This window comes from Prosopis cineraria, unplaced genomic scaffold (assembly GCF_029017545.1).
Source record: "Prosopis cineraria cultivar Desert tree isolate PC_DT_omini unplaced genomic scaffold, ASM2901754v1 PC2, whole genome shotgun sequence".
NCBI classification, from domain to species: Eukaryota; Viridiplantae; Streptophyta; class Magnoliopsida; order Fabales; family Fabaceae; genus Prosopis; species Prosopis cineraria.
The window spans coordinates 325,942-351,583 of NW_026555333.1; the positions used below are offsets into that span (position 1 = coordinate 325,942).

Here is a 25,642-nt window from a genome sequence, read left to right on the forward strand (position 1 = left end):
TAGTGAATGTTTAACTCTTATCTAATACTTATCTTATGCTTTATTTTTTATGTTGTTAAATGATATTTATATACTATTTATTTTATATTATGTACAAATAATATTTATATATCATTTATTTTATATTACATACGGATGACATTTACATACTATTTATTTTATATTACATGCTAATAATATTTATATACTATTTTACCTCATGTTGAAAGATCATAGAAGATTTGAATGAACATGTGTTAGGTTAGACTAAAGGTTGGGATGTTGATGTGGTGCATTAACTACTTCCTTTATTGCAATAAGATATAATTGAGCAAGAAGAAATATGTCAATTATTTAGTGAATATATGATGCCATATGTGTGTAAAGAGCCACGGAGAAGTAGTAAGCAAACAGGGCAAATGTGGGTTAATGAGATTTTAACATTCAAGAGAAAATGTCCATAAAATTTTTTATAAAGTATTAACTGCATGCCTTAACCTAACTAAGACAAATATAAAGCCATTTGATCCTTTATTTTAATGATGTCATTCAAAAATTCAAAATGATCCACAATATTAGCCATTCTTTAAGGATGCTATAGGAGTAATTAATGGCACTCATGTGCCATGCATGGTTAGTGTTGCTGATCAAATCAAATTTATTAAAAGAAAGGAATATGCAATACAGAATGTCATGGGTGTATGTGATTGAGATATGTGTTTTACTTTTGTGATTGCGAGATGGGAAGGTACAGCTCATGATGCCTCGAGTATTTGATAATGTCATATCAACTCCTTCAATAAATTTTTCACATCCACCTCCAGATATATTTTATTAAAGTCACTATAATTACTATTATAGTGATTTAATATTAATGAAATTTACAATACTTCCTTTTATTTAATATGTAAATATTATTTGGTTGATTATAATTATCCAACATTAAATAGGTATTTTGGTCCATATCTTTACGAACGTTATTACCTTTCAGACTTCAAATGAGTTGCAAGATTTACAAACAATAACAAAGTTTTCAATTATTATTATTCAAGTTTTAGATGCATTATAGAAAGAACTTTTGAAGTGTGAAAAAATAAATTTGCAATTATATGAAAAATATCTAAATTTAGATATAAAACACAAGTTCAAATTGTTTGTGCAACAATGACAATACCTAACTTTATTATGAGAAATTCAATCACTAATGAGCAATTCATACAAGCTGAAGATGAAAGTATAGATGTCTATGAGAAAGATACCGATATTGGTGAACTATCTTCATCAAATCTACCTAGATCATCAAGACAAATGCAATGTGTTTTTGATATAATTAGCAATCAACTTGTAAATCATATCAATTGAATATGAATTTATTTTAGCTGTTCATGATTGAATATTTAAGATATTTTACTTATTAATTGTAATTTTAAGTTTAATATTTTTTACTTATTAGTTAGTCAAAAATATTAAAAAAAATTAGTGTTTATTTTTGCTATTAAACATTCCAACTGGCTTTTGAATCAAATCATCTAAACGAATTTTAATTTATCTAACTAACTTTTTAAAAAATAACTATCCATACATAAATCACGTTACATTAACCAACTTTTCTTCTAATCTCAATTGCAAATTTTTTTTAATCCAAACACACTCTTAGGCCCTATTTGGTACACAGTCTTGATTTTCATGGGACCGAGAATGGAATTGAGATTGGGATTAAAATTAGCAATAAATTTTAAAATTATGTTTGGTAAGATGTGGAAATGTATGAAAAAAAATTATTTTACATATGTAATCATAATTATAAAAGACAATAACTCCCTTATCAACATAAAAAGAATATGAAAAGCAAGGGCTATTAGAAGAGTGCCAGCTATCGATGCTCATCATTATCAAATAAGAAAGCATAAAAAATGTGTTGCAACAATATAGAAAATTTCAAAATAACATCAAAATTCAGATTTGAAATACAATAGAAAATTTCATAGCACCATTGGTGTAGATTTGATATCGAAACTCACATACGAAAAAAGGGAACTTGAGACTTTGTCTGTAAAGCAGAATTATTCTAATAGGTCTTCTTCCATCCTTGCTGATAGAGAAATAGAGCTCCAACGAACTTCCTCCTTGACTCAAATCTTTTCACACCATGGAGAAAGGGACAGCAAGAATGATGTACAAGGTTAATGACAAATAGAGTTTCGATGGACTTCCTCAAGGACAATGTGGATGATGAGAATGACGAACAGGTGGCAGAAGATAGTGATTGGAGATGGAGAAGGTGCCTCAAGATGAAGGAGAAGGTGCCAACATGGACACAAGAACCAGTGAGAAAATTATCTAATAATAAAGAGCATTTTGATCCATAAAATTTCAATCCCACCTCTTCTATGGGTTTTACTAATCACATATGGGTGGGCTTCACCATTCTTAAGTTCTAGATAATTCTCTATACCAAATAGCTTAATTTGGGCTTTACCAAAATTCCAATCTTAACCTTCCAATGCCTTGTCCCAAACAAGACTTTAGTATTGGGTTTTATAAAATTGGAAATGGAATTAGTAGTAAAAATAAGTTTTAAAATTATGTTTAATATGTAATGGAATTAACAAAAAGCAAAAGTCTCAGGTCCAACAAAAATCAGCCAAAAAAAAAAAAACCAAGTGCCCTTGTCTTCTTCCCATCACAGTTGTACTTAACCTAGAAAAGAGGATCAGCTGAAATCAAAAATGAAAACCCATGAGAAGAAAATGGAAGCCATGGATTCAAACTCATGGACCAAAGTTAGAAAATAGGAACCCATGAGAAGAACATCAAACGCAACAATCGACAACTTAGAACGACGAAGCAAATGCAGTAAGTCGTGGATCTGGGTTGGGCTGCTGTGGGAACGACGATCTTGAGCAAATGCAATGACGCATCTCAAAAACACAGCAAGTCCGTGCTCTCATCCAGGCCTCGAACTGAAGTCGTCGTGCTACCACCGCAGGTTATTTGAAGAAGATGAACCAAAGAAGATAGGAAGGTTGAGTTTATTGATCTGGAGCAAGAAAACAAAGGAGATGAACTAAAGAAAATGGGGAGGCTGAGTTTGTGGATCTGGAAAAAGAAAACAAAGAAGATGAACTAAAGAAGATGCGAAGCTTGCCGATGCCTGAAAGAAGAAGATGCACTGACTTGAAAATGATGATATATGTTGCACAAATCAACGTTATTTTAGTCTACAAAAATTCAATCCTGAGATTATTTTTGCAGTACCATATAAGATTGGGCTTGGTAATAAAATTTTCATTCCCACCTACTAAATACAAAATCTTGACATTAACCAGCCCATCCGAGTTTCACTCTCATATTCCTTTATATTAAACAGGGTTTAAAATTTTAAATTATCTCTGCATACTAAGAGACCTAATGAAAAAAAAAAATTAAGGGAAAGAAACAAAAATAACCCCTTTGAGATTTCTCTTTAGATTTATACTCTTTGTCGTCACTCACCCCCTTCTTTTCCAGCCATGGTATCATTTTAATTAACGAACATGGCAACAGTGAAGACGCTTCCTCACCTCTAGATCTTTAACAGCGAGGACATTGTTCTCTTTCGGCAGATCTTCATTATCTACTCCTTCTCCCTCTTCTTTAATCTTTTAATAATATCATAAAGAACCTCATCGAGAAAAAGGATTTTCATTTGCATTATTGCCCCCTACCTAAACAAAATGAATCTCAACTCAAATCGCAAAAGATATTAGATTTTGAGCACAATACAAAGTAGTTAAATAAGCTGGTTATCAATTAAAGTGAAGGTTTATGTTAACCTATATTAAAGATGATTTTTTTTTTTTTTGGTATTGACGTATTGTATAAGAAGATTGGGAAGGCATCATGGAAAGCCTATAACCTTGATCACGTAATATCTTAAGGAGGGCAAGACCGATATTACATATCAGGGCGTATGTGATGTCATTGGGCCTGTATATTCTTTCTCTTTTTTGTTCTCCTTTTCATTTTGAATCTTGTTGCAACAAGCACGCATTTGCACGTTGACAAGTAATCAAAAGTAATATGTAAGCAACAATTTGATAATGAAAAAGCTAAAAAAAAAAAATCTTATAAGCTTCACTTAATAAGTGTTAGTCCTATTATAACAAGCATCTATTTACATATTAACAAGGAACTATAAGTAATTTACAAATGACAATTTTATAATGAACAAATTAAAAAAAATCTAATAGGCCTACTTTAATTTTTCACATGCATTGGTCTTGTTGAAACAAGTATGCATTTGCATATTGACAAATAATCACAAGTAATTCACAAGCCGCAATTTGAGTTTTGGATAGAAATTTATCCACACAGTCAAGTTGTGATAATCCTCTCAATAGATAGTAGGGTTATTTTTATCTTTTTTTTTTTCTTGAATCTCATTTTCATTTAAGTTTTTTGAGTGTGTAGAGAGAATTCAGAATCTTAGGTTTTTTTTTACTAATAATAGGTTACAAGGGTCCTTGAGTGAGATATTCCCTACTCTTATTGACATGTCTGCTAAGGACCTTAGTGGTAAGTTTTCTTTTCACGATGAAAAGAAACAAGCTAAACTTTCGTTGGTTTGTATATCACAAAGGAAAACAGCTGCTGGTGCAAAAAAGTACTGGGGATAGGAGTCTCAAAAAGAACTTGATGATACTCTCAAGGCCACAATAAGGTCTTATCAAGCATGCTAAGGATAAATATATTTATATACAAATATTTCTCCTGTTGAATCCTGGTTCATCTTTAATTTGAAGGGGTGACGTTTAAAATATTAATTGGTCATCTTTACTTTCTCTTCTTACACGTGAAGGCTATTGTTAATACAATGGTTTTACGAATTGATGATTATAGTCATGAAAGGGCGCTCAAGTGCTAAGTTTGATTCAAATATAAACATTTCGATTATGATATGATTGTGATTTTAGAGAAAATTGAGGCAAACACAAGGATCAAGGGGGGCTGCAAAGCTTAGTATAATGAAGGGGCGTTGGTTTCAAGAGGATGGGGATCTAACGTAGCGAAAGCAAGGAGGTCCTTGTCTTGTTCTAACATGGCCATGTCATCGGGCGGCAAATAAAGCCAAGCTTCTATTCCGTGGCCAGAAGGTGTGTCCACGAGAACGACGGCGTTAAAGGACAAGGCCTCGTCGCCAGTGGACCCCGTACAAGCCACCCACGCTGGTTTTCCCCACCCAAAATCAACGTCATAGAGCCCAAACCCGCACCAACTCGAATATCCCACGTAAGCCTCGCCACCAGCAGCTTCACCCGCCATCTCTCCAAGCGCCTCGCAGTATCTGACGCTCCCTCCTTCACCTTGCAAGCTCTTCACCAAGTCAGCATCAATTTTTGTTATTGATTCCCTAATTTTGATGACCAGCTCGGGCAGAAGCTCAACTCCCCTGCTTAAGGCTGGCGCTGCCCACAGGAAATTACCCATATACCCTTCCGAAAATGCCGGAACTGCCCTCCTCCGCATGTTCACCGCGTGCGATATTAAAACAGAGTCGCTCTTCAAGGCCGCCGTCATAGACTTCCAGATAAGGGCGGATACAACCTCCACTCGAGTAGGATTCGGCACTCTGGAGCTGGACCCCTCGGCCGTCAGCTTCGCCATTGCCGACGCCCCGAACCTGAGTCTCCTTGTGACGGTCTTGCCCCTTTTAATGAAGCGCCCACACAGAGCCATAATGCCTGCGTGCTTGGGTAATACATCCGCCTTGTCGGGGAATATTACTGGCGGAGCCTCAAAATTAGGAGATGGGTGGTGATCATTAGCCTTACGAGCCGTGGCAGCCCAGCTTTTGAGAAAGAAGCTTGTTGCAGCCCCATCGGCTATCATGTGGGACACGATGGCGCCGACGGTTAAGGCACCGCATTCAAAGGCGGTCACTCGTATCGCGGCCACGTGAACTCCTTGGCTTGATTCGTCCCAAGTCGGTTGCACGGGGAGAAGTTTATGCAGGGATGATGCCAGATTGGGCTGGTTGAAGAAGTGGGCAAGAGTAGAGTTTGCCTTTGCCTCGGAAAAGGGAATGCCTCGGTCGTCACAATCAACGAAAAGCTTGTCATTGATGGTGCCGGCGAAGGGGTAGAAGAGAGTCAAGGTTTCTGATAAGGATTGGCACAGCAGATGTAATCTGTGGTGGCCATCAAGGGTAGCATCGGTGTAGAACAGAATCATGGGTATGTAGATGGGAGGCACGAAGTGATCCAAGAGAGAGAGGTTGTGGGATTTGAGGTCTTGTGGAGTCAGGTGGGAGGGTTTGATGCAGTGGGTGGAGATTATTCGGACTTCCATCTTCGCTCTGGTATTTGTCACTCACAAGAAACAAAGCGCCTTGATTTGAGAAAGCCCTCTTACGTTGCTACCCTTATGTATGTAAGTATTCAGTGACTCGGAGATCCAATTCGTCAAATTTTTTTTTTTTAACAAAAGATCCAATTCATTAATTAACCATTTTTTTTAAACAAAAGATTCAATTCATTAATTAACCATTTAAAAATACTCTTAATATTGAATATGATAAATATATACATTGAATTTATTATTTTTTTAAAAAAATGATATATTCATCCTTATAAGTGTCTATATATGGAAACAAAATCCTGAGGATGCATTAATTGGCACTGATTCTCCTCCTGTTATACAAATGGCAATAAAAGTCTATATAGTTGTAAATATGAGTACTTTTATTAAAAGAATGATTTGTCTTTAACAGGATAAGCTAGCTAAAAAAATCATGTACTTAAAAAATATGAATTAAATTTTTAAAAATTTAAAAGTATAGTCAATTTATATTAATATATTAAGGGTTTATCATTGATATACAATAACATATCATTGACAAATATAATAAATTGATTATAATGCAAAATGTGATAAATGTTGAGCTGTTTGTTTGGTTTGATATTATAACATGAAATATATCTGTACAAGCTCCTTTTTTAACTATCATTTGTCTTTTTTATATATATAAACTGATTATTAGAGTGACCAAAAAAATTTGATAATCAGGTACAATTCATCACATGTGTGTTTAAACAATAATTTATCAAGTGCATCAGAGACATAGTGTCTGAAAAATGAACAACAAGTTTTCGGGTTCATTTATCTCAATTTACCTAGATGTAAAGATGCAAAACTAATTACGTAAATGTGTTTTAATTAATGAAAACATAGTAAAAAGCTACAACAATTACTACTTACTTCCTTCCTTCATCCTTATATATAGGATGTTTTTAATTAAATGACGCAAACCAATAAAAGTTAGTTATCTACTTAAAAGCACAATAATATTTTAATTTTACTCTTAATTATTGTAAATAAAAAATAAATCTCTTTTTTCAGATTAAATTTATGAGCACTTATCTTTTTCCCTTTCTAATATAATGAGGGTATAATGGTCTATTTATTAAAAAAATATGTTAACAGTCTCTTATATTTAAGGACAAAAAAAGGTTCTAAAAAATATTCTATATATAGGAATGGAGGAAGTGTGAAAATAGAAATTCAAGTCTAATTACAGAATATAAAGTAAATTAGAATTGAAAATAAATAATATGTATGTTTCATGTAGATTCTATGTGTCTTGACTTGCTCAATTGATCTCCTTTTGTAATTGTATGCTCGAGATTATTATGCTCGAAGAATTTGAAGACTGTATGTGAAATATCTGCAATTACTAAGTATGGCCTTGCAAGATTTGTGGCATGTCAAATAACAATCTCATGTCTACTTAACAGCCTTCCACATCTATTCTTTTTAAGTTTTAAGGTTTGTGCCTCTAAGCACATGCTTAGCACGCAACCTTATTATTTTGCCTTGTTTTTATTTAGATATTAGGCCTATCATTTCATTTTCCCTTCTCTTTATTATTTTGGATTTGATGCTTTATTTTAGACCATAACCGATGCCAAATTATTTTTAAAATTGAGTTGTATGTAAAATAAGAAAGAGTATATTTTGAAAAACTTATTTTAAATAATTTATAATTTATGTAGCTTGTTACTCTTGATAAATTGATATTAAAGGGTGCGTGGGAAGAATGGCTTCTATTCTCTCAAGTTAAGATAAGTCACTTTCAATATTTATAGTGCAGTACATGTCAAGGTAATAATGTTTTTTTTTAAATCTAATGAAAAATTAACTTATTTTTTATATTTATTCTTATTCACACTAACCCCTCCATGATTTCTCATGTATAATTATTCCTTTTGTACTAACTGTTCGTCAAGGAACAATAAGTTACCAAGTATGCCATAGATATTGAGTTTCAATTGATAACAAAAGAGTTTTCGGGTTCTCTTATCACAGTTTACTCGGATGTAAAAGATATACAAAATTTGACAGAACAAATGTTTTGATTATTAAAATGTAAACTGATTATACATCTAAACTGAAGAAATAAAGCTAATAGATAAGCCTAAGAACCATGGGTGCAGAATACGAGTCTTTTGAGTGTTGACTTTTTCTTCTTCTGCACTTTGGTACTCTATTTATAGTAACAGGGTGATAGTAGCCTCTCCCTTAGAATCTAAAATGTTCTTCTGAAGAATCAAGAATTCCGCAAGACTCATGACATGGTCTTTATTCACTGTCTTTCATTTTTAGTAACTAGCCCATCTCACTGATATACTTAAGTACAATGATATTGTTCCTGTGAGATCCAAGATCATTTGAGATAATGTCTTCATGTACCAACGGTTTACCGAGTGTGTTTGCAACTGGTGAGATTTCGACATACTTTTTTGGCTGTGGCTTTTCATTAAACCTGGGGCTAGACTCTTTATTTATATGGTTGATTGGGCTTGACTCTTCAATCACTTAGCCCATATGACTTTATGACCTACCCAATACTTTGGCAAGCGATGTTTCATATTTATTCCAAATACTAACTAACACATATAAGAATAGAAAAATAGTTCTTAAAATTAGAAAGTTAATCTTTACATTTTAGACTAATAATAGTTTTGTAGACAATATCTTGCACTGTAAATAGAATGGTGTATTCACTAGGTTGAATGGTCCAGCACTAGAAATGGATAATATTACCTTTTATAATTCAAACTTGAAATCACTTCATGATTGCCTCATTGACAATGCGATTGAAAATATTTTTTGCTATAAATATAATTTTTAGTCTTTATACTTTACTCACATTTTTAATCCCCTTTTTTTTCTTTTGGAGGGACCAAAAACAATGAAGATAAAAATATAGGAATTTAAAACATCGAAAAAAATTATAAAGACCAAAAACAAAACACGAGTAAGTATAAAGATTAAAAGTTATATTTGCCCTTTTTTTTTACATAGTAGAGCAAAGCTCAAACAAAATTACACCAAAGTCAACCGTGAACAAGTTAAGCCCATTCTATCCCTATATAGTAAATCAAGTAAACTTTCAAAAGGCTCACTCAAAATTTGTAATCCATATTCCTTTGATAAACTCTAATTAGTCAGTCAGTCAGCATTAAAATTTCCTTTTCTATAAGTATGTACCACTCATATATTCCAACTATTATCAATCTTATTCTGTATTTGATGAAGGATTCTATTCTTTACACAGGAACATGACAATAATTGTTGTAGCATATTTATAATTGCAATAGAGTCCGATTCAATTATAACTTTTCTCACACCCAATCTTTATAATGTGAGGAAACCAGACCATACTTCCTATAACTCCATCTCCAAAATTGCACATACTCACTCTATTAATGAAACCCGCTCTCTATTCAACATTGATGTCCCTTATTACTCCTTTATAACCAGCGTCATTAGGGCATCCCTTAGTAGCACCATCAATATTTAGCTTCAACTATCCATATTCAAGCACCACCACCTAATATCCTCCCATCTCTTTAGACATGCATTTTCATCCACATTATAAGCCTTCATAATTTTATCCACATATTTCAAAATACTCATAGCAAAAATCTTGGAGGAATCAAAGTTATTATCAAATATCATTTTATTTCTCTAAGAACACATGAACCATATAACCACCCTAAATATCAAATTCCAATTACCTGCATCCCCCCTTGAACTATCTCCTAAATTATTTTGAAACCATTCATGCAAATCTAAACAAAAAAAAATTAATAGAGTGCATACCTCTTATCAGCACTCATAAGAACAATCCCTCAACATATGTAAACAAGACTCCTCCTCCAATCTACATCTGCAACAAACAATAAACCCATCAACATCTTTAAATATTTTAATAGACGTTAGCAATCTATCTAAAGTAGCCATTTGTATGAACATTTGAATATGCCTCAGGCCTTTCCAAGACAAAATTTTCTTCTAGGAACTATTTCCCTCTTATTGATCAAACCTACTTAATTGCTTGTACATTGTAGCAACATTAAAATCATCAAATCCACCACCTAACCAACGAATTCTATCTTCCTTTGCAAACTCACAAAGAGGCAGCGAAGCTCGAATCCTTCCTGCTGTTTCCTTAGGTAACCATCCCTTTAATTCCTCTAATCTCCAACCACCCCTCTCATCCATATAATCCCCTCTCCTCCACACTTCCATAATTCATTAGGTGCAGGTATCACCAAGCATTTTTCAACTAAAGGTTTACTATTATTCACCCACCTATCAAACTAGAAATTCACTCTTCTCCCAAAACATATTTATTGGCCTCATTCAAATATCTATTGATTTTTTTTTAGGTCAAATGTCTTCCTATTGATTGCATGGTGAAACGTTCTCACTCCACTAAACATAATTAATAAATAAAATTCATGTAACCAAAGGATTAGCTCAAAAAGTGATTGCCAAGATTTAATCCAAAAGTAAGGGATCCTAAGTTTTCTAAATAGAAACAAGTTAAAATCAATCAAAATCTTTTATATCAAAGTAAAAATAAGTTTTGAAAGTATGAGATACCTCAGAGGAGTGAAAAAAGTTGAAAACAGTTGAAAAACAAAACATGTGCTATGATTTAGAGCCATGTGTCGTGGCTCGTGCACGCTGCACCGTAACATGTTGCTCTTTGTGCCACGCACCGTGGTCAGGTGCCATGCGTCGCAGCATGCTATATGAAATTTTCATTAGTTTGACTTTCATTTGACAACAAAATCAGGGAAACTTTTGACTCGCCCCAATTCTTCATCCAAATAATATGATCTAGGTATCTATAAAAAGCTCTTTATATTAGCTAGATAATGGCACGGCTTTCACTTCCAAAACAAGTCACACTAGGAAGTTGGACACCCAAACAAATTTTAACTACTTTTAAACACTTTTACACAAAAATGGGTGTCCAAGACCCTCAATAAGTGTTAAAAACTTTTCTTAACACCTGGACCATGTCCAATGGACCTAGGACTACCAGTATAACACGTCATAAGCATCAAAATATCGATATAACTAAAATTCACTCGTCAGCCCTAATTTATTAAAAATAAAGGGGGAGGTAATTTGCCATCGCATTTAACTCAAATCATTCAAAACATGCTAAAATCTTCATTTCTACACTTGTACTAGTATTTTGGCCCTATAAACATATATATATCAACATACACGAAGGCTAAGAGCTCAAAATATAATTCTAACATTTTCAATAACTAGAATAGTGCAAATGTGGTAATATGCATTTTAGAATTGGCAATTCATATACCATTATACAATTAAAGCTAAAATAGAGGCATACAGCAAAAATATGCTAATTCCCTAGCTCTTTAGTCCTCTCCCTCTCAATATTAGAGCTAGAGCCTGAAAAGTATTAAATAAGAGGGGTGAGTCTAACCACTCAGTAACAAAGGTTAAACCTACCATATGCAGTTATATATCAATTATAAAACAAATACATGTACAAGGAGATTAAATATGTAAAATAAGTCCACATATATCACAATTTATCATTTATCACTCTATAGCTTCTTTACTCACATAACTAGGTGTATTATCACCATATTCTCAGATATGTGACATGACCTATACTCTTGTGACCTGCCACTACTTAGCACGTGTGATACGTCATATATTTACTTAGGCAATGATCAACTAACCTTATATTCTCCTTATTTTCTCAGACTAAAATTGTGGGTTGTGACACTGATTAGGGCTCCGTTCGTGTAATTGGACTACCTAAGCTCACCAATCATGAGGTGTGACCCGATCAAAGATCACAGGACTTACTCTCGTACCACGACTTCCCCCATTCTCGAATCCCTGGGGTGTCTCATACCTAAGCTATTCTCCTCATTAAATCGATAGAGATAGCTAGGTTCTAGTCCCTCGACAAACTATGAGATAGTCCCTCAACGAATAGTGGGATAAGGTTATAGCCCTCATGCACTGGAGGGCAGCCTAAATAACATATGAATTTTTCTCTACTCCCAATCCGTAGGCGAACTTCAGTCACTAATCATGTCATAATTAATACTCACTTGTGTTTATTTTTCACTTTCATTTACTCACTATTACAACAACCATGTTAAGCTCACGACCTTGCGCTAAGTGTGTATTCTCATCATTTTCTCAAATTCATTTCATTACTAACACACAAATATCTCTACACATCATCACATTCATTTTTTTTTCAAAAGTATAAGCAATTTCATAGTAAAATCCTCTTGATTTTACATTTTGCATTTTCAAGCCAAAATAGCTTTTTCATGCACTCAATGAAACTAATACGCATAGTGTTTACTTTAACAATTCATTCCATGTATGTAACATTTACAATTAGCATTCATCAACTAATTGACCGTCAATTAACAAATAACTACCCAAAGTAGAGTTTTTCCTTAGTTACCTCCAACCTTTGAGAGATCAAAGGTTTACCCCTCAATCAACTAGCTTTCAAGTTTGAATTTCCACTCTAATAGGTGACCAAGAGCCAAAACTACAATCAATGAAGTTGAATTCCATCAACATGACAAATTCAAATATTTGAACTCTCAATCTCTACTTCTAAATTGGCCAACCTTCACTTTACAAGAGGTGGAACCTAACCATTGAGTTTAATAATTACCTTTAACCCCTAATAGCATTAATGAGCCATTAAATTCTCATTAATGGCATCACAAACTTTCAACCACCCATAATAAATAGGATTTTCGAGTATTAATAGTGTCCAACAACCCAAGACATCAAAACTCATTATACCTAGGTTTAGATATTCTAATCTACCCTCATTAACTCCATTTGAGTTAACAAACTCAAACCCATAACTATGTAGACCGAAATCCCACTTCTACTATCAAGCTCTAACCATAAGCTCATAAATGTGGAAGAAATGGAGGGATTATTGAGTATGATACTTACCTTAGGTGTTTGTAGCCTTTAAAATACTCTAGTCATCCTCAAGTAAACCCTAGCAGAGCATTGATATGTCCCTTCTTTCTTTCTTTCCTCTTCTCTCTATTTCTGTCTCATTTTGCGTCTGATAAACTATAAAAAATGGTCATGCACTACAACACCATACGCCACAGCGAACGCATAATGCGTCGTGGCACATGGCACAGAGAGGTTCTCCCTCACTCAAAAATGGCTATGCGCCGCGGCGTATGGCACAGCAATTTCAACTCTCCCTTTTCTTCTCCTTTTGATGCTCGGGTGGCCTACCTTGATATAAGACCCACAACTAGGGCTGAAATACCACTAAATATGATTATTAGACCTCTCTAGCCACACACTACTTCAACTCACTTAATTACCCTAATTAACTTTAATTAATTAGGGAATTAAAATTCAGGATATTATACATGGCTCACTTTTACAGCTTTCACAATAGAGAAGCCTCATTTTATAGCTGTCGTAGCAAATATACAAAGAGTACTTTAAACATGCCTTTTGGATTGGCAAATGGATTAGGATTTGATTACCTCTCGTTTGTTTGTTTTTTTTTTTTTTGGGTGTGTAAGAAGAGCCTATTCTTAAATGGTGTAATAAACTTACTTTTTAATCAAACAGCGAATCGCATGACTCTTTGTGACAATTATTTTATATGAAATATTTAAAATATGAAAGATAAAAAGTTGGGATGAAGAACAATGGGAGAATTGTAGAGAGTTGATAAGGTAGCGTTATTGTTATAAAAAAAATTACAAAAATTTTAAGATGGAAAAAAAAAACACGCACACACAAGCAGAGGAGTAATGATGGCGTGATTCTACTAGATGTGGCATTTCTACTGGTTGCTAGAGATTTGGAGAGCCCGGTAGATGCATGCTGATTTGCACTGAGACAGAGAAATTGGGCAAAATATTTCAAAGAAGGCATCTGTATGTTGTTGGGTGCGTTAAAGGAGTTGAAGAGGCAAAGTGTGAAGGGGACTTCCATAGGTCTCTTGCTTCCCCTTTCTGTAGGCTAAAGTGATAGTTTTTCTATTGATTTCATAATCTTTCAACTTTCATTTTTTAGGGCCACTACCACTTGTTGCAAAATTTTCTTAAATTTTTTCATTTTCTCCCATTGTTAGAAGTACTTCGGTAACCCTTCTTTGAAAATAAACCCCCCCTCTATAAACACGAGTTGAACTCAGAGACAAATAATATTGAAGTAGCCCAAACACCTCCCATTTTTTTGGTCTTGAAATTATGTGAAATCTAGCGAGAGATTTGAGAGAATTATTTTTATTTGTATTCCATATTAAATTTGACTTTACAACAGAGGATATTGGATTAGAAAAATACTATCATTGTATATTTAATATACTTTTATTCACTTAAATTAGGACAAGTGAATTTTAATATATTAATAATATTAGTAAAAAATTTTGTTATAAAATAAATAATATATAAAAAATCCACACGTCTCAAATATATTATTAAATATATAAATTTCACTTTAAAAAAAATTACGAAGACTAGGTTTGGCATGATTCCTTTTGTAAATATGATCTTTATACTTATCTCTCAATAATTTAGCTTTTTTCCTGTGTGTTATGGCAAGCATTTTAAATTAATTTTAATTTTTTTTGGGTTGAAAATTTGATTGACAGGGTTGATGAATGCTGTTGTTGATGCCAATTTCCTCTTAAAAATCTTTTTAAATTTCATTCGAAATTTGGAGAATTCTCATATATTCAAAATGTGTCGAAGGGAAAATATAACAGGGTGACGGAGTGGAATGTGACGAAAGAATAAAATTTGAGAATGAAGCTCAACAGCACATGTTGGTGGCAGCGAAAACATTTAATTAAATGAGTTGTTGCAGCGAGGACCTGGATCAGAGTTGCTGGTGCTCTCAAGGAACAAGTTCCCATCGTTAACTAAACATCCAAAATCAAGCCTCACCGAAACGTAAACAGACAGGCCAATTTAGCATTAATGTTGGTCGATTAACATAAACAGACAGGCCGATTTCCGTGTATCTCATTTTCTAAACTCTTAGCATTAACTTTGGTCGATTAAACAAAAAATAAAAACACAGTAAATTTGATGAAAAATAAAATAGCTAAAGGGGGAGAGGAAGAATATATATATATATATATATATATTTTTTAATTCTCTAATTTTATAAAAGATTTTGATTTGATTCATTAATTTTATAAAATGTTTAATCCTTTAACTTTAACATTATTAATTTTAAATAATTATTTTTTATATAAATTATTATTATTTTAAAAAAATTAAACTTAATGTCTCTACATTTAAAAATATTTTATTAATATTTAAAAATTTAATGTAAAAATTTATTAAAATAAAATTAATAATATCAAAAATAAAAAATTAAAAAAATTATTAAAAATTAAAAAAATTAAATATACACTAAAAAAAGGTGCCCAGACTCGAAAGTCAAAAGCGAGAAAACAATCTGAAGGGCTTGACAGACCAAGTGTCGAGGGTGCGGTTTTGCCTTTGTATTTTATTTGATTGTCGGGGACAAACCGGAACGAGGCGTTATCATATCATATGCCTGCGCCTGAAAGGCGGAGGCTACAGATCTGACCATCCCCTTCCCTCCGCCCAGGCCTCAAGGCAATGCCGGAGTCATTCCTTGGAGGCCATCATTATTCACGTCATGGCTATTGAATACCGATCATGATTTTGTGCAAATAAAAGAAAATGAATGAATAAAATCCGCTTGTCATCTTCCATTCTCTCCCTCTGCAATTCTCTCTTCGTGTGAGGGGGGAGCGCGCCTCCTCCTGCACCGCCCCTGCGCACCAATGGCTTTTCACCGGCGGCGTCTCCACTATCACCAGCGCTTCCGCTTTCTGATTCCGTTCATTTCTGCCATCGTCGCTGCTTTACTCATTCTCTTCGCTCTCCTTTCCCTTTTAGCTCCTTCTCCTGTTGATACCGCTCATCTTCACCGGAGCCGCCGCCAATACTCGGTACTCTTCCCGTCTCTTCCTCTCTTTCTCTCAAGCTCACTAACGTAATTCTTTATTAATCATATGCGAATTCCTTACGCTTTTCCCCAATTCTTTTCTAGTTTGAAGCCGAAGCCGACGATGCGATTGGAGTACCCTCGTTTCGTGTTCCGGTCAGGGTTCATATGATCTGTTTAGCTGGCTGGCTTATACATGTTTTTGTCTCCGGCACCTGATGCTGGTTTTCTTCTTGTATCTTAATTCGGTATTTGTGCTTTGTTTTAATTTTCCGATAATCAGGCCGATGGAGGAAAGTTAGATCGCGATGTCTGGAGCACTAGAAATTCCGAGTTTTTTTCCGGCTGCAGCAATGCAAGCGCCAAGTTTCCAAGTGCGTATCTCATTGCACTATGTCTGATCAGTTCCCTACTGAAGTTTTGCAATGTAAAACTGCTCATTTCTAATTAGGAGGATGTGCCTCTATCTTCCGAGTCCTAAATGCTACTTTTATTTTATTCCATATGTTTAGATATGAATGAAACTATGGTTTTCATTTGTCAGAAGCTGAAGTGATTACGCAACCTAATCGATATTTGATGATTGCAACAAGTGGAGGGTTGAATCAGCAAAGAACAGGGGTAACTTATCTGAACTCTGTGTTATTAGTTTAATGAAGCAAGTATTTCATATTTATCTCTTGTTTCTCTGAATGATCTATCATCTATGGTTCTAAAATTTATAATCCAGATATTCAAAAGCATAACTGTTAAAAGAGAAAGAGAAAGAATCAACAGGAGCACTACATAAATGTGATGAATCAGATTTGTGGCGGAATGAATCAGCCAATTGATTATCTTTCTTGTGGTTTAGAATGTTATCATTGCATGGAGATAAGTTATCGAACTTGGGGCTTATTTAACAAAATTAACATGAAAAATTTTCATCTGCATTCAAACAAGGTTGTGAAAATGAGTGGCACATTTTTATCCATTTTAATGTTCATGGATGCCTTTTCACTTGTTTGAAACCTTGTTAAATTCCTGGTTTTGGATGCAAGACTCCTAACAATTGAGATGATGAACCGTCTGAGGAGCTTGTAAACTGTAACGTAACATCTTCAAGATGATAGCAGTTGTTGAAAAACTATACTTGGTTTTTTCTTTCATTCCTTCTTGTAATAGAAAATCTAATGGATTCTATTGTTTGCAGCAACATCTGATTAATGAGAACCAGTACAAACTTCCTGTTTAGTGATTTCTTTGGATGAGAACAAGGAAAATTCATTGTATTTCTTGATCACTGGGTTTCCTTGTTCATTGATTACAAATATTTGCGTGTTGTTGGACCCACAATTAATGGGCCAATCTTGTGACTATGGGCTTTGTGAGAGAGAGGAGTTAGGTGTCGGGCATATATTGTGTGTGAGGGGGTCAGAAGGGCAGCTAAGGAGTTTGTGAGCGGATAGGGGCCTTGCTTTAGTATTTATGCCTTGTTCTTATTTTCCAGAAACTTGTAGCTAATCTAGCTTAGACCTATACTCTAGCTGGATTTTATCATTAAATAGTATATTTGAGTTGTTGGGTTTCCATATACTCTTCTATCATATCAACCTTTTCTTTTTTGCATCTGGCAGATTACAGATGCTGTTGTTGCTGCACGAATTTTGAATGCTACTCTTGTTGTTCCAAAGTTGGACCAGAAATCTTATTGGAAAGATTCTAGGTCAGTTATGGAAGGAAATATATTTTCTTACGCCCTTTTTAATTATGCCATTGCTTTGCTATCATGCCATCATTGGCAATGAAAATTTTTAATTTAAAATATTGTGATACTTTGCCTTTTGCAGTAACTTCTCACAGATATTTGATGTTAATTGGTTTATCTCCTATCTGAAAAATGATGTCAAAATTATCAAGCAACTCCCTAGAAGGGGAGGGAAAACGTTAACTCCGTACACCATGCGTGTTCCAAGGAAGTGCAATGAAAGATGCTATATAAACCGTATAGTACCTGTACTTCTGAAGAAGCGGGTAAGTTTTGTACTTCCAAAAGCATTTTCTGTTGCCTATTTATTGTAAAACTTATTAGATGCTCTAATGTTATGAAGATGACTTTTTTCATCTGTCTTTTTGATTGCTGTTTGTTGCTTGGAAGACATCAAATAGTCGAGTCGTATGCTTTGGGGGGTGTGTGTGTGTGTATTATATAATTAAACAAAACTTGACTTGGCATTTCCATAAATATATTTCATCAATCTAGGTGATTTGTCGGTGCAAAATATGCTATTCAGCGCTTTACATGGAATTTCTAAAGCCCTTTCCTTAAAGAAGGAAAAACCAGGGCTCAAGGATCAGTATGGTCAAACGTTGGTGTAGTGTAACTTGTTGGGGACAAAATAGGTCTGAAGTCATTAGTAGTGTTTCCGAATTTCCCTCTTTGCTTTTCTCATATTTTCATTTTTAGGATAATATATGATCCTCATATCTTTTGACACCCCACCTAGTAGGATAAGGGTAGTTGTTGTTGTATATAATCATCATACCTCGCATTTGTACTGTCTGAGACTGTCGTAGACCTCAATTGAACTCAACCATTTGAGCTTTCTGTTATAGTAAGTGTTGTCTAGTATTATTTATGAATTTAATTGTAAATTTAAGCTTGTTATGCATGATTCTTATAGGTCAAGGACTAAAGTTCAAGTTGGACAGATCTTATATTAACGTAAATTGTATTATTTAATTGAGTGCAATCAGCATTTGAATTTTCATCAACTGGTTACTGTCTCTTGTTTGTCTGATGCATTTGAACCATAACCATTGATAATCAATTACCCTATTTGTCTAGAAAGACTGTCTCTTCTTCCTTTCCTTCAATTTTAGTCCTGACCTGGATCTTTAATATCGGCCAGGCCATCTTATCATAATGCTACTTGCACTATTCATATCTTTCTTGAATTTGCCTCAAATCCTATGTTGTTCAAAGATGCCGTTCACCATAGCTTCGGATTTTTTGTTGTTAGTCATTTTTTAGCAAACAAGACTCTACATATCAATTAAACTTTCAAATCATGAGTTCCCAAATTTAGCCTACATAAATTTGTAGTTACGTTGCTTCTATTCTGAATTTGTTCAACCAAACAGCTTTCAACTTTAGGGTTCTCCGTATGGTTGATGAATTCTGCCATATTCCTTTTAATGTTTGTTGGTTTTAGGAGTAACTTCTGGAAAACAAATGTGGCATGTGTTATGCACAAGAAACTGTGAAAGGTGTTGAAGATGCTTGAGAACAAATGCAAGCACTAGTCAATTTCAACTGTTGCTTTGTAGTTGCAATCTCTATCCCCTTTAGATAGAGCACCTTATATTTATTAAAATTTCATCATTGCATCATATATCTCTATCACTTTGTAGCTCCTAAACAATTTATTAGTGATTGAAACTTTGAGTTTAAGCTTTTTATTGTCAGGTCATATTTTTCTAATTGATTTTGTATAAGGGTTAATTCTTGAATATTTTATTATCTAGGAAATATATTATTATTGTTACTACTTTTTTTTTCTTTTTTTTTTTTTTGTGGCAGGCTGTCCAGCTCACCAAGTTTGACTATAGGCTTTCTAACAGGTTAAGTACAGATTATCAGAAGTTGAGATGTAGAGTTAATTACCATGCTTTAAGGTTCACTGACCCGATAACAGCAATGGGTAAAAAGTTGGTCAATCGAATGAGGAGGAGAAGCAAGCATTATATTGCACTGCACCTGAGGTAGTCTGATTGATTTTTTATTTTTTATCATCTGGTTATTCTTCATTTTCAGTTCACATGTTCGAGTCACCGGTAATAGATGGAGTGATCAGTAGATCACCATCAAAATTCTGTATGTTAGCATCATAGAAGTGTGCAGGTCCATGTTTATCAGTAACATGCCTTGTGTAACAATAATTGCATATAAACATTCATGTCAAGTATGGATCAATTCTCTGGCTCAGAAAAAAGGTCTTGGTCAATTCTTAGTTGCCGTGATACATGCAATTTCGCATCCATGTTCATATCCAATTCCTTGATATTTGTGCTTGGAAACTGAATAATCATGTAATTTTTGCATATTTTCTTCCAGTTTGAAATTCAAGAATGATCAGTTTATGGGCTAGGACAGTTTTAGCTGAAAGATGGTGTTATGCAAGATCGAATATAATTTAAGTTGGAACAGTGGCTTCAGGTGGCAGATGTAGTTGCAGTTTTTTTTAGTCTTCTAGGCAACGTTATGAGACTGGCCATTGAACCAATCGAGGCACTGGTTCAATGGTCAGACTTGGTTGTGATTAAATTAATATATTTGAAAAAGATGTATGTTGGTGGGGTTGATCGTCAAGCATATTTGAGAGACAAATTACTACTGAATTAAGAAGATATTTTTTAAAAAAATTATATATAGATTTTTTTTTTAATTTGTACAAAATCATGATAGTATTCAGTAGCCATGACGTGAATAATGATGGCCTCCAAGAAATGACTCCGGCATTGCCATGAGGCCTGGGCGGAGGGAATGGGATGGTCAGATCTGTAGCCTCTGCCTTTCAGGCACAGGGATATGATATGATAACGCCTCCTAAAAAAGATATAGATAAATAGTTGGAAGAGTATAGATGAAAGATATTCCCATATATAAAGAAATAAGTTTAAAGAATTAACAAAAAAGGGATGATGATCAACCAAAAAAAGGAAGGAAGCATGTTGGTGGGGTTGGTGATCAAGCAGTTTTTAGAGGCAAATTACAGCTGAATTTAAAATATATTATTTGAAAAAAATATAGATGAACACTTGTAAGAACATAGATCAAGGATATGTTCATACTTAAGAAATAAAATCAAGGAATCAACACAAAAAATGCACAGAGATCAACAAAAAACAGAATAAGAAAAAAAGGGGAAGCTTGCATGTGGAGATATTTCATTGGAAGTTGTCCCCACATTGCTTAAACCATGAGGAGACGAGGCGCTGGAGTTTAAGAAAGAAATGGATGAGAATGCTTCAACTTGGATTTCGTGGGTGGTGGTTTCTGCAAACCATGGGCCCAATAGTGTCAGATATTTTATTTGTTTGGGTTTTTTATTTTATTTTATTTTAGGTAGGCTCTTTTCTTTTCTAATTCTGTTGACCGAACTGGTACATCTCTAGTCTGGTTCACCGTTTCTTGATCAGCTGGGTGGTTTTCTACTGTTTTTAGTTTAGCCTGGTTCTTAGTGAATTCCGGACCAGACTAGGCACTAGTTCCTGGTTGAACCAATTCAACTGGATGGTCCAGTCCCGTTTTCAGAACATTGCTTGAGTATCTAACTAAAATATGTCTAAAAAGTTAGTTGTTGATAGATTATAATGGCATAGGGTGATTCATGTAGTTGATCTCATTTGGTAAGATGGTGCTGCTGTTTCTTGTTGTTTTAACTATCTGGCTAAAGGACAAAAGGCTGATTAGCTTTGTCCAGTGGGCAATTTCTTCATTCATTTGAAAAGCTTTTTGGTTCAATCAAGGGGACTGATGATAACTATTTGTTTATATAGTTGCCTTGGGTTCTTTATTATATTTGGCATCTCTAGGAAAGAAGTAAATTATAAGGCAAGTAGAAGCGTGGCATACTTGCGAGGTTTGTTTTTGAAAAAAGACTTTCACATTTAGGAGGAGTATGACGGGAAACATAATGAAGATAATTAGGATTATTTGTCGTATTTAAATTGGCACATTTTATTGGGATGTCTAAATTTTTCTTTTAGATTTATGTGATTTAAAATTTGCCAAGTAGTATTTATCTTTTATCTAGATATAATCTGAATGAAGTTTATCTCACCGTTAGGATTATAGCAGTTCAACTAGAATTAGGAATATGGCTCTATAAATAAGTCCTAGGACCATTTATTTGTATAGATTTTTGCCCATTGAATAATAGTCAGATTATTTGCAGTATCTCTCCCTCCTGGAATTTCTCTTTATTTTCTCCCACTTTATTCTCAAATACTCCCTCCTCCCTCCTCCCTCCTCTCCCCTTCCCTTGCTGTTTTACTTCTGTGTACGTATTGAGATTGTTTCTAGATCTGATTATAGTTTCCTGTTGCAGATTTGAACCTGATATGCTTGCATTTTCTGGATGTAATTATGGTGGAGGAGAGAAAGAACAGAAGGAACTGGGGGCAATAAGGAGGAGGTGGAAGACATTACATGTAAGGCTCACATGTTTTGACTTCTTTTACCCTTATTCTAAACCATGATTTGAGCTTGGTGATAAAAGCAATTGGATACAAAAAATGATTGTATCTTGTTTAATTTCAGAAATTGTTTTTGTATGCCTGAGTGCATAAGGACCTGATCACGTGGTTTACATATATTATGCATGATATGATTACACGGTGTATTAGTGCATGGAAACTAACTGGAAGGTTTTAATGTTGTAAAATTGACATGAAGTTGTGAAAAATGCCTTCGATGCAAACTGATTCAGATTTTTTTTTAAAAAAAAAAGAGTATTGACCTGGTGAACGTTACAAGGAACATGTTTTATTGAATTTCAGAGGAACAATCCTGACAAGGCAAGGAGACAGGGAAGATGCCCATTAACCCCTGAAGAAGTTGGTCTCATGCTAAGAGCACTGGGGTATGGTGCTGATGTTCACATCTATGTAGCATCAGGGGAAGTCTATGGTGGGGAAGAAACACTGGCGTCTCTCAAAGCGCTATTTCCTAACTTCCATACAAAAGAGACCATTGCTACCAAGGAGGAATTAGAACCATTTTCCTCATTTTCTTCTCGCATGGCTGCACTTGACTTCATTGTTTGTGATGAAAGCGATGTATTTGTGACCAACAACAATGGAAATATGGCTAAAATATTAGCTGGGCGAAGGTATATGGTATTTCATTTGCTTTTCATATATTGTCTTTTCTCATCATCACTGTTACCTAAACATGCTGATTAACTTTGAGATATTTCCTGTAGGAGATATTTTGGGCACAAACCAACTATTCGTCCAAATGCTAAAAAACTCTATCGGTTGTTCTTGAGCAGAACTAACATGACTTGGGAAGTTTTTGCTTCTGGAGTTCGTACTTTCCAGAGAGGCTTTATGGGGGACCCAAAGGAACTTAGACCAGGAAGGGGTGGGTTTCACGAGAATCCCTTTACCTGTATATGTGAAGATTCTGTGGCCAATAAAAGTACAATTTCTGGACCAAGAAAGTTTGGGAAGGATGTGACAAAGAGACATGTAATAGATGGGGACCCTAAAGTTGACAATGAGCCTGATAATGACGATGATGAAGATCAGAATGATATCCAAGAGATGGGTATGTTCAATGAAACCAATTCAGATTATGAAGCTCTGAACTCTGATGATAATGAGCTCGAGGAAATTCTTTCTGATTAGTGAAGCTGGTCAGACGACATTGCTGGATCTTGACTATTGTGATTTCCCCCCCGCTTTGCACTCCCTTGAATGGCTATCGCCTGAGCCAAAATGCCATATAATATCCAAGCATACTGGAAATTGGGAATGTGTGCACATCTTTCTTAACAATGCCTGAAGATTTGGTGGCTGTGATATGGCATTTTTCTCGAAATTATGATTTCAGGAGCGTGTTGTACATCCAAAGGACATGATGGCCTCAGTTTGAAGATGGATCGCTTTAGGACTGCATATTCCAATTTAAAATATACCAGGATCAGAAGTGAGCATTGGGAATGGGAATGAACGTAAGTACGAAATTCAGAGTTTTCTTGTATTAAGTTTGATAGACTATATATCTTCGTCCACAAAATTCATTTCTGTTGGTATTGTATATATTCCTCCTTCTGGCCACCCAGGGCTAACGTAGTTAACTGATCTCACCTTCAGTGATGAGAGGAAGACATCTGTAGTTTTGCACCAAAAGAGGGTGATGGTGTGATTGCGTAAGAAAGAGGGAGGGGAAGGGGGTGATACTTACGGTCATTAGCGGTGGATGATTTTTCTATTCGTTTTTCCAAGGTTTTTACTTCTTGATATTTAATATCTAATCTGGCACTGTAGACTAGTGGGATTCTCTTTACCGGCTGAGACTCACTGAATTGATAGTTTTAAAATGTCTCCTGAATGGGATTTTTGGTTTTCCCCAGTTCCATAAAATCGTTTATTAAGCCCCTTTGCCGCCGACATGCGGACTCTCACCTCATGTTTGGATGGTAGGGTAAGAAAGTTGGGACGGAAAATACCAGGGAAGATAATTTTTGTAATGTTTGGATGAACAGTGAGAAAATGAAAGGGAGGAGAGGTAGGGGGAAATGAGAAGTACACCTGTCACATTTTCTCCTAAAATTCTCTCTTCAAGGATTGAGAGATGGGACGATTATTGGATTCCAACTACTGCCCTCAGCCCCTCTTGATTCCTCTCTGCTCTTTCTGCAACTCGCCTTATTGACGCCCATAGGATCATACTTTTGTTCTCTTCCTTCAAGTCTTCTCTTGTATTATTGGATAAATGGAGCTGAGGTAGCCCAATGGCGGACTGTTTTCACATAGGTGTTTGATTATTTGATAGCGTTTATTTTGCTCTACTTATAGTAGAGAGCTGACTTGTGAGTTGAGACCAGCAAGCCTTGCCTTCTCTCAGACCCCACAAGCATTCCCTTCTTATTTTTCTTTCAAGTTATTATATTTAACTTCAAAAATTTATCTATTTTGATTTTTAATTATGAAGCTAATGTACATTTTTACGAAGTACTTTGATGTCAAAATATTTTGATAATGTCAAGTTTAATGTTATTTTTTCCTTCAATTTATTTTCAGAGATAATTACATAAGATAATATACTATAATATAAGGATATTATAGTGATTGTGATATTGCTTGTTTTCTTTGTGTTCTTGTTCGTCCAAACACTGAAGATAATACTTCTCTTTTTAAATTTTGTTCCAACTCTTTTTCCATTCAAACCGATCATTAATTTGAAATTCTCCTTTCTTTTAATTATAATCTTATATTCATTGGATTAATTTGAGTTATTTTCATTTTTCTTTCAAGAGATGAGACGTCTATTTTCTCAATTTTGTTGGGATTACAAATTTTTTAAAAATTACCAATCTAAACCATTCTATCCCATGATTAGAAATTAGAATATAGAAAATTTAAGAGCATTTCAAATTGAGATGAACTAAAAATGTAATGAAAATATGCCTCTAGACTTTTTATTACCCAAGAAAATGCACCTCTAATTAATTAAAGAGGATATTTTTTTTTTTTGTTACCAACATGTATCTTTCTATTAAGGCAATTTCAATTGAGATAATGTTGAACATTAAATATGAACATCTCCCATAATGAAATTCAA

At 34.4% G+C, this 25,642-nt stretch overlaps 2 protein-coding genes across 2 annotated transcripts; one reads left to right on the plus strand and one right to left on the minus strand.

The window, feature by feature from the left end:
* Positions 1 to 4,851: 4,851 nt before the first annotated feature.
* LOC129303915 (stemmadenine O-acetyltransferase-like) lies at positions 4,852 to 6,339 on the minus strand. The gene has a single exon (XM_054943497.1). The coding sequence runs from the start codon at positions 6,307 to 6,309 to the stop codon at positions 4,978 to 4,980; it is 1,332 nt and encodes a 443-aa protein (XP_054799472.1). The 5' UTR covers positions 6,310 to 6,339; the 3' UTR covers positions 4,852 to 4,977.
* Positions 6,340 to 15,840: 9,501 nt separating this feature from the next.
* LOC129303130 (O-fucosyltransferase 16) lies at positions 15,841 to 24,425 on the plus strand. Its single transcript, XM_054942209.1, has 10 exons — positions 15,841 to 16,312; positions 16,414 to 16,464; positions 16,592 to 16,682; positions 16,853 to 16,929; positions 17,925 to 18,013; positions 18,138 to 18,321; positions 19,871 to 20,052; positions 22,401 to 22,503; positions 22,852 to 23,183; positions 23,277 to 24,425. Exons 1-10 carry the CDS (start codon positions 16,145 to 16,147, stop codon positions 23,701 to 23,703), a joined length of 1,704 nt encoding a protein of 567 aa, XP_054798184.1. The 5' UTR covers positions 15,841 to 16,144; the 3' UTR covers positions 23,704 to 24,425.
* The last annotated feature ends 1,217 nt before the right edge of the window (positions 24,426 to 25,642 follow it).